Below are 9914 nucleotides of genomic sequence, written 5' to 3'. Positions count from 1 at the left end.
ACGTTGCAACATTACACTCCCGTTAGGAGGCAGCGACACTGTCCAGAGACTGGAGACGAACCAGATACAAGTTGTTTCCTTCTATTGACAATGGGAAGCGAACATCCCGCAACTTGAGTGAATTTGAGACCAGCTGTATAGCTTGCACATTGTGTATGGCTCGGAGAAACTCCGATGACGCACCGGTGGGTGCAGCCCGCACCAAAACAAAGCGCGTGGCCCTTTAACAGACGCTGCAGGCCGCTGCGCGTGCGGCAAGGTCGCCTTCCAGAAGCGGCAGCGGTCGCTGCAGACGCACGCGGCTGCAGTGGTGGCGCCGGTGGTGGGGGAAGAGGGGGGGAGGGAGGGCGGCGGCGGCGGTGACAACATGGCCAGTTCGCCCGCGGCTGCGTCCAGGAATAGAACCGCCAGCTCGCGCCTCTCTGCCTGCCTGCGTACCTGGCTTCGCATCGCGTCGAGTGCGTGAGACTGACTGCGGCTGCAACCATGAGGTGCGTACGCTGGCCGCGCCTCCTCAGCTGATCCGCTTTGTCTGGTTCCATCGTCCAGAGTGTTTTATCCCGCAGCCCGCACGCAGTGCTTATTCGCTCCAACAGTCACCTCCCTAGTCCTCCCAGTGTCGTGTTGAAAACATAAAGACAGCTCACCATTTCTGGAACCGTCGATGTTGCATTAACATTCTAGTTACTTTCAAGCTGCCAGAAACTTGAACTTTCGTTTGTGTGGATGTCTGTAACCACCAGAACAGTACGCTCCTCAACCTGAAGATTGGTTTCAACATCGCACTGCTTTATTACGCACGATCCTGCAGCAGCTGATGTGCACTTGCGTTCCTCCGCCCTCCGAACTGTCTTAACCAACCAATTGTAGGGAGGCCTACAATGGAGCGAGCATTCAAAAGGAGGGCGTAGCTCGGCACTTTTCGCCTACACTAGTTATTGTGAGAAGTAAATGAAGTGGTACGTGGCAGAAAAAATCGTGCGACTGGGGACTCAAACAATGGACTGTGGACTGAGTGCAGCTTATCCATTCAGCTACTGATTCCCTCCTTTTTCCAGTCTGCAGGAACACAATCAGAGCATGAAGGTGCACATGAGTGTGCGCAGCTCGTGGTCGTGCGGTAGCGTTCTCGCGTCCCACGCCCGGGTTCCCGGGTTCGATTCCCGGCGGGGTCAGGGATTTTCTCTGCCTCGTGATGACTGGGTGTTGTGTGATATCCTTAGGTTAGTTAGGTTTAAGTAGTTCTAAGTTCTAGGGGACTGATAACCATAGCTGTTACGTCCCATAGTGTTCAGAGCCATTTTTTTGCACGTGAGTGTAAACAAAATTCTGGGCCGCGTAAAGTATTCATCTGAGGTGCTTCAACAAATCGTGCAGAAAGCACGCGGCCATATTATATACTGGGAACAGTACTACACAAATGCTCAATACATCAGTTAATGAAACTTCATCAGCTGGTGAATGAATCACTAATATTACGCGTTTTCGTACAAACCATCATCAAATATGAGATAAATCGAGCTGTACAAATGGGACTAGCCGGCCTGTATGGCCGAGCGGTTCTAGGCGCTTCAGTCTGGAACCGCGCGACCGCTAAGGTCGCAGGTTCGAATCCTGCCTCGGGCATGGATGGGTGTGATGTCCTTAGGTTAGTTAGGTTTAAGTAGTTCTAAGTTCTAGGGGACTGATGACCTCAGATGTTAAGTCCCATAGTGCTCAGAGCCATTTGTATAAATGGACTGAAGTTATATGTTATGTCAGGGGCAGACTAGTTTGTTATGCATGCACATATTACTTCAGTTTATTTGTACAACTCGATATGATATCTGATGATGGGTTATTCCGAAACAGGTAATACTAAAATCATTCAGTCATTCGCCAGTTGTTGACGTTTTACTAAGTGACCTATTCAGCATTTCTGCAGTACTGTTCCAGTTGCGTAAAGTATTGCCACTAATATCGAAATTTATCCTTTATGAACGCAGCTTACTACAGCGGTTCTGCATACAGTGCAAATGAAGTTCCATCTCTGTTATTAGTGACGAAACTGTAGCCGAGGTACCCAAACACGGGAAGGAAATTTTTCCTGACTTATTTGGAGGCTTCGCGTCCAAATGATACAAAGAAACGATGGAAAACCTAAGTGAAGATAGCTGCACGGGAATAAGAGGTTTAATCTTTGCAAATACGAGGCCTTCGAAATCACTTACACTTCTGATTTTGTTTATTATCTAACTACTTGCCGCAAGGTGAGCAAAGAGCAATTGGAAACTGTATTTTGAAAAATACATTTAACTTTAATTTTCGGTCTCGGACTCACAGTTATCACAGCAAATATGACATACTTCTCGCTACTGATGAGAACTGTAACAGTTGAAGTAGAGGTGCTTGTAGGAAAGTCGATAGATCGGATCTTAAGCAATTACGGTGCGATTGCATGCATGAACTTCACTCTCATATGCCTGATTGAAGAAAGAAGATTAGGTTTTAACTTCCACTGGATGAGGGGATGATTAGGCACAGAGCGCAAAGTCGTATTGGAGAATAATAGGGAGTGAAGGGGCCCTGGTCTTTTCAGAGAATCCGTCCCAGAGTCAGCTTTAAGCAATTCGGGGAGGCTACGAAAAACCTAAATCTGGTACCGGACGAATGCGGGTACATCTCGAACCGATTAAGACTTTGAGTTAAATCCTATACTGTGTTGTTGTCTTCACATTATATGTAGCTTACACGAGTGTGGTAGTTCTTCTCCTGTTCTATTGTGTTACAGCTGTCAGTTAATCTTGCAGTGTTATCAGAGCGGCGCGATATGCGTGGCAAAGGCGCCGTTCTTCTTCAGACGAAGTGCACGGCTCGTGTTTCCGTTGCATGCTCCGGCTCAGTATTAGAATTCCTTTTTATAGCGCCTAATTGCTTCGCCACATTAGCTTAGGGGCGTGCCGCTCGGTGACAAGTTACCTGGCAGACCGGGAGAAATCACATAACTCCCATCCACGTCTGTAGACTTGAGACAGACACTTCGTTATCTGAGGGCCGCTCCGAAGGACGGGATTTATACGAAAGCGATTAAATGCAGCCTTCGATACAACTTTGCGAACTCACAGTCACCTTACAACCTAACTCAGACCGCGGGTAACGCTGCAAGATCAGTACACAACTAGCTCATTATTCTTACAAGGGAACCTCCCCATCGCACCCCCCTCAGATTTAGTTATAAGTTGGCACAGTGGATAGGCCAAGAAAAACTGAACACACATCAATCGAGAAAACAGGAAGAAGTTGTGTGGAACTATGAAAAAATAAACTGAGTAGTCCATGTCGAGGATAAGCAACATCAAGGATAACGCAAACACAGGAACATCGTGGTCCCGTGGTTAGTGTGAGTAGCTGTGGAACGAAAGGTCCATGGTTCAAGTCTTCCCTCGAATGAAAAATTTTATTTTTTATTTTCAGTTTATGTGACAAAATATTCTGTTTTCATCAGTGTTTTGGGAGTGATTATCACATCCACAAGAAAACCTAAATCGGGCAAGGTGGAAGAATCTTTTTACCCATTCGCCAAGTGTAGAAGTTTGGTGGGTCGACAACAAATTCCTGTCATGTGACACACATGCTGTCACCAGTGTCGTATAGAATATATCAGACGTGTTTTTCTGTGGAGTAATCGGTTGACCTATGACCTTGCGATCAAATGTTTTCGGTTCCCATTGGAGAGGCACGTCCTTTCGTCTACTAATCGCACGGTTTTGCGGTGCGGTCGCAAAACACAGACACTAAACTCATTACAGTGAACAGTGATGTCAATGAACGAACGGACAGATCATAACTTTGCGAAAATAAAGAAAGAAAATTTTTCATTCCAGGGAAAACTTGAACCAAGGACACCTCGCTCCGCAGCTGCTCACGCTAACCACGAGACCACGGCGCTGCTGTACTGACGGTCTTCTTGATGTTGCATATGTTACACATGGACTACTCTGTTTGTACATTTTGCTTATTTCTTCATAGTTCCACACAACATCTTCCTGTTTTCTCGATTGATGTGTGTTCAGTTTTTCAAGGCCTATCCACTGTGCCAACTTATAACTAAGTCTGAGGGGGGTGCGATGGGGAGGTTCCCTTGTTAGGAAATAGTGAGTGCTATCGACAGGAGACCTCAAATTGATACCATGTTTCTAGATTCCCATAAGGCGTTTGACTCCGTTCCTAATAAGCGGCAGCTAATCAAATTGCGTGCCTATGGATATCGTCTCAGTTGTGCTGCTAGATTCGTCGTTTCCTGTCAGAAAGCTTACAGTTCGTTGTAACTGACGGAAAGTCATCGAGTAAAACGGAAGTGATGTGTGGGATTCCCTAAGGAAGTGTTGTAGGCCCTCTGCCATTCCTATTCTGTATAACTGATTTAGGGGACAATCCGCGCAGTCTTGTTAAACTGTTTGCAGATGATTCTGTCATTTACCGTCTCGTAAAGTCATCAGAAGCTCAAAACCAGCAGAAAAATGATACAGACAAAATATCCGACTGGCGCAAAAGATGGCAATTGATTCTAAATAATGAAAAGTGTGGAGTAATCCACATGAGTACTAAAAGGAATGCGTTAACTTTCGCTTAAACGACAAGTCACATAAGCCTGAAGGTTTAGGGATTACAGTTCCGCATAACTTAAAGTGTAACGATTGCATAACTAATGTTGTGGGGGAAAGCGAACTAAAGAATGTGTTTTATTGACAGAACACTTAGGAAATGCTACAGGTCTATTGAAAAGACTGCCTACACTACGTTTGTCCGTCCTCTTGCTGCGTGGCATGGGATCCGCATCAGATACAATTGACGGAGGGCATCGAAATGCTCAAAAAAGGGTAACTCTTTTTGCATTATTGCGAAACATGGGAGAGAGTGTTGCGGATATGATAAGCGAGTTGGGGTGCAAGTGTTAAAGGCGTTTTTCGTTGCAGGATCTTTTCACGAAATTTCAGTCGTCAACTTTCTCCCACCGCATTTTTAAGTGTTGGTTTGTCTTGCGTCTTGTTCGAGAGTGGATCGGTAGAAAAATAGCTTGAAGGTGGTTTGATGAACCCTCTGACAGGCACTTAACTATGAATTACAGAGTAGTGATGCAGATGTAGATGCAGATATGTTGCCCAAACTAAGATTTCGTATTCATATTCGTTGGCTTCGGCAACTTGCAGTCAGTTTGTCATTCTTGAACCTAACCTACACTCTGGGCTACGCTACAGTTTAGTCTGTCACCAAACTTACGCAAAAAAGTCAGTTTTGCGACTCGTTCTATTTGCAGAGGTATGGTGTCGTAGGCCACAACCACATTAAGTCACGGGAAGAAGGCGACGTCCCGTAATAGTTCGTTCGGGTGACCATGCAAAAGTGCCATCAGCACTGGAATTCTATGAAAGGCCTGGTTGTGACTGCTCGTGACTCTGCTTCCGCGGACATCCCAGCTGCGTCTCATTTCTAACTTATGTTGCTGCTGATAGCAGTCATCCGTAACAATTGTAGCTCTAGTGTCGCTATTGGCAACTGTCATTTTAAACTTTTGTGACTGTAATGCTGGTCATATACACGATAAATATTCTCATTTTTAGTTGTTTACTGCACTACTAAACATCGCATAAATCGTGTACACGATAGTCCGTTAGTCAGGGGTATCCATCAAAGCTGTTTCGAAATAAATACAGGACCCCTAGTGTTCTTTTAAGTCGTATCTCTGAGTAGAGTGCCAATTTCGACGGCTATTTTTTTTTAATGTGGCTTATTGTGTACTAAAGATTGTTATACCAAACAAGCTCTGATACGTATAAAAAATAGACGATGATTTCCAAGAAGCAGCATCCTTTGGCAGTTGCTACTAAACATTTTAAAATGGTAACAGAATCAGACGTCAGATAGTTTTCCATAAAACTGTTTCGTGTAGTGGTGTCATACAGGGATGTCCAAATGCTGCGGTTCAATGAATAGTAATTTCTTGAACTTCAGAGCTAAAAGTATTTCTGCTGAGTCTCGACTAATGTTACTCGTAAACTTCCGCGCCATCTGAGACAGCTAGGAAAAAACGGAGATCTTAAAGCGATATTACCAATCTTTTGTTTCGATAACTTAATAATAGTTTTGTTGCTTAGACAGAAACTTACATTTCGTTTGGACGATACCCTCGTAAATGAAAACAGGTGTATTCTTTGACAAACAATAAACAGGATTGTCGTGTTCGAAACTATGCCGCAAATTTGCAAAATATTTGAGGATATTGTCTCTAGAATATATCGTTCCATCGATGTTTCTAATCAATAATGAGATAATACTTGAAAAATTCGGAATAATATTTCTGCTTGTAAACTGCACGGGCAAAAGGATGCGCAGTGACGTCTGCTGCTTGCCAGTACGTAGCTTCGATCAGAAGCCAGAGAGAGAAACTTGCTGCAACGTTGTGTCGAGTGTGACAACGGTGTCGAATGTTACGTGGGCATGCTGAAAAATAATACATCCTAATTTTTTATATTAAAACTCTTAAAGTTATGTAAATAAATCAAACGTAATTAACATTCTACATCTTTACTATTCATATCTAGATATTTGCAGCCCTCTTCCGCTAGACGGCTCCGAACTGTAGCGTGTAACATAGCGACATGTAACGTAACAATATCGATGCGTGAGAAACAGCATGTTGAATCGAGTATCGAATTCGAAGAGCTCGTCCACACACGGAGCACCCTTTCCTTCAGCACGGCAATGCCAGACCACACACGAGTGTTGTGACATCTGCAACAATCCGACGCCTAGAGTCCACTGTCATCGATCACCCTCCATCCAGTCCCAGCTTGGCACCATCTGATTTTCAACTGTATTCATACTTCAAAGAACACCTTCGAGGACTCCAGTTAATTAGTGATAAAGGGGTGCAAGCAGGATTTTTAGTTCCAGCAACAAAGTCAAACATTCCACAGTGACGGGAACAACAAACTGGTCTCTCTTTGGGAGAAATGGGTTCGTCGGCAGAGTGACGTTGAGAAATAAATATGAAGATTTTAAGAATAAAGATGTAGAATGTTAATAACATCTATTTTATCTAAAAATCTTTAAGAGTTTGCACATAAAAAAATTCGAAGCCATTATTTTTCACCACGCACTCGTACAATCGCAAAATTTTCGGGCTTTGTGTTGTGCGAAATGATTCGTTTTCCGTGAGAAAACAACACAGCCTTTCAATGTGAAATGTGTGCAGTTTACAGATGGAGCACTTTTACTGGATGAATTGCGAGACAATGAAAATAGTAGGAAGCAGAACGTTGTTCTCCAGTTTCAAATACAGGGAAGAAGTTTGAGCCTGAAATGATGTCACAGGAGACTGTTCTGGGTTCATTGTTATTCTTGATATGTATCACTGATTATCCACAAAACATGACAGATGGAAGAAAAACTTTCTCTTACTAATTACTAATAGCGTAGTTAGTAACATCCGCGCTTGGCTTTCAAAGAAAAGATTAACACTTGAATGTAACCAAACGCAATGCTTACAGTTTTTAATATGGAACTTTTCTAAAAGTGAATTTTTATTGTTCCAACGTGGTCAGTCAGTGGGTTTTTTGGAAGTACCACGTTCCATAGCTTGCGGAGAAACTGAATGATACTATCTTCACTATAAAATTAATCTTCGCTCTCTCTGACAATGAAACGCGGAGGCTTCTTTAGTTAGGTTACTTTCGCTATATTTTCTTGTACGGTGCTATATTTTGGGGCAACTCTGTGCACCGACCAAAAATATACCTTACTGGGAAAATGGTAGTCAGACAAAGCTGCAGTGTCAGGTCACAAACTGGTCGCTATAAAAGTAGACTCGAAGTTATAACACTGCCATCCCTGTTCCTTGTGCACCTGGTGGTTGTCTATATTCGCTGTTCGTAAGTGAGAAAACATTTAATGTATTTCGTAACGCCTATAGTCGCCGCAGTGCCTGTTCCTTCGGACATGCATGGGTTTCCGTGCATGTCTCAAGGAGCACTGCATGGTAATTCGGAATAATACAGGCACTACAATATTGTATTTATTCGCTGACACCGGGCAAGCGACGTGAAAGTAAAATGTCTCTCCTGTGCGGGAATATACATAATGGATGTATGAGCACAGCTTGTAGGCAGATGGCTGACGACGTATGGAAGTTTGGGAGTGGCCGAGAGTTATGCTCGGGTAGCCAAATGGTAAGGCGACCGCTCCAGATAAGCGGAAAATCCACGTTCGAGTCCCAGTCCGGCACAAATTTTCATCGTCGTCATTCCATTATACAGGTGATGTTTGTCCGTATTCAAAACTCCGAATACATTTCATGTTTGTTCCTTCGTATACTCCATCACGTTTCTTCGTGTTTTATTAGACCTTTAATGCTTTTGTTTATAAATTTTCTAATTTACGTTCCGTAAACTATGTACTAGTCATTCCATGGCCAGTAAGCTTTGGTTCACAAGGTCGAAGTTATAACACCTGAGAGGTATATAAATACATAAATGGATAGTGCTTCAACTTCGGAATAGAACCGATGCCCTTCTGCGTAGGTTGGGCGAAACATTTACAGAAACTGTACGGTTGATGGTTCAAATAATATGACTTTTTTCTTATGTTTCATTGCAGTTTTGTACGACGCAGTAACTGAGATATTAGGGGCCGCAGGAATCGTGAATTATGACGATCATAAGACCTATCAATTAGGTTCGGCTCTCAGGTTCTGCTACAGTACGCAATCAAACGCTATCAAACTGTCTTGGAGATTGACTTATTTTCCTCTATTTTATCTATATATATTTTTACGACACATTCACGTCAGTATTTCACAATGCCGTAAACAGTTTTGATAAACAGTGGTCATTCTTCAGGATAACTTGTAACATTGAGGAAACATCAGAAACCGCTTGCTGAATGTGTGTTTAATCTGAAGAGTCACACGCTAGTCGCAACTGGTTACGACATTGTGAAATGCTTATGTGATTGTGTCGTAAAAAAGTATAAAAAATAAACGAGATAATTTTGTACATCATTAGTTACTGGCGATGAGACATGAGACATATACGCAGGAGGAAGCAGTATTTTTTTTTCCTCTTTTTTACTCTTCTAAGAATGTGCATTCTCAGAATTTTAACAGTGGACCATACCGTGATGCAGAGCGCCTGTCTTGCAGCGTCAGCCACTGCAGCTGGCTGCGCATCTCCGTGACGTTCTCGTGCTTACCACATGAACCTGTAAGGAAATGAGGTGCTCTTCTTTGGATTTTTTTCTGTTACCTGTGTCAGTCTTTTCTGGTACTGATCCCAGACTGACGATCAATATTCAAATACTGGTCTAACTAGTGTTTAGTAAGCTACTTCCTTTGTTGGTGGGCTAAATCTCCTTCCAATGAATCTCAGTCGGGCTTCTGTCTTACCCACGATTAGTTTTATGTGGTCGCTTCACTTCACATCACTCCGTTCGCATACTCCTAGATGTTGTATGGAAATAACTGCTTCCAATGAATGTTCTATCGAGTAAGCCGGCCGGTGTGGCCGAGCGGTTGTAGGCGCTTCAGTCCGGAACCGTGCGACTGCTACGGTCGCAGGTTCGAATCCTGCTTCGGGCATGGATGTTTGTGATGTGCTTAGGTTAGTTTGGTTTAAGTAGTTCTAACATCTGGTGAGCAAAATGTATGAGACAGGCGAAATACCTTCAGACTTCAAGAAGAATATAATAATTCCAATTCCAAACAAAGCAGGTGTTGACAGATGTGAAAATTACCGAACTATCAGTTTAATAAGTCACGGCTGCAAAATACTAACGCGTATTCTTTACAGACGAATATTAAAACTGGTAGAAGCCGACCTCGGTGAAGATCAGTTTGGATTCCATAGAAATGTTGAAACACGTGAGGCAATACTGACCCT

The 9914-nt window shown here is 43.3% G+C and overlaps 1 protein-coding gene across 2 annotated transcripts in view; it reads left to right on the top strand.

The window, feature by feature from the left end:
* Window positions 1-369: 369 nt before the first annotated feature.
* Window positions 370-9914, top strand: part of LOC126236117 (leucine-rich repeat-containing G-protein coupled receptor 5-like) — a 394450-nt gene continuing 384905 nt past the window's right edge. The window contains exon 1 of one of the 2 annotated variants that reach the window (XM_049945188.1): window positions 370-491. In XM_049945188.1, the coding sequence (XP_049801145.1) occupies window positions 487-491 (5 nt within the window). In that variant the 5' untranslated portion in view covers window positions 370-486. The remainder of the gene's footprint in view (window positions 492-9914) is intronic. The other variant, XM_049945187.1, reaches the window with a different exon arrangement.

The sequence above is a fragment of the Schistocerca nitens genome, chromosome 2 (genome assembly GCF_023898315.1).
Source record: "Schistocerca nitens isolate TAMUIC-IGC-003100 chromosome 2, iqSchNite1.1, whole genome shotgun sequence".
In the NCBI taxonomy this organism is placed as follows: Eukaryota; Metazoa; Arthropoda; class Insecta; order Orthoptera; family Acrididae; genus Schistocerca; species Schistocerca nitens.
The sequence above is the reverse complement of the archived record's forward strand: the minus strand, read 5'-3'. Positions and strand labels throughout refer to the sequence as shown.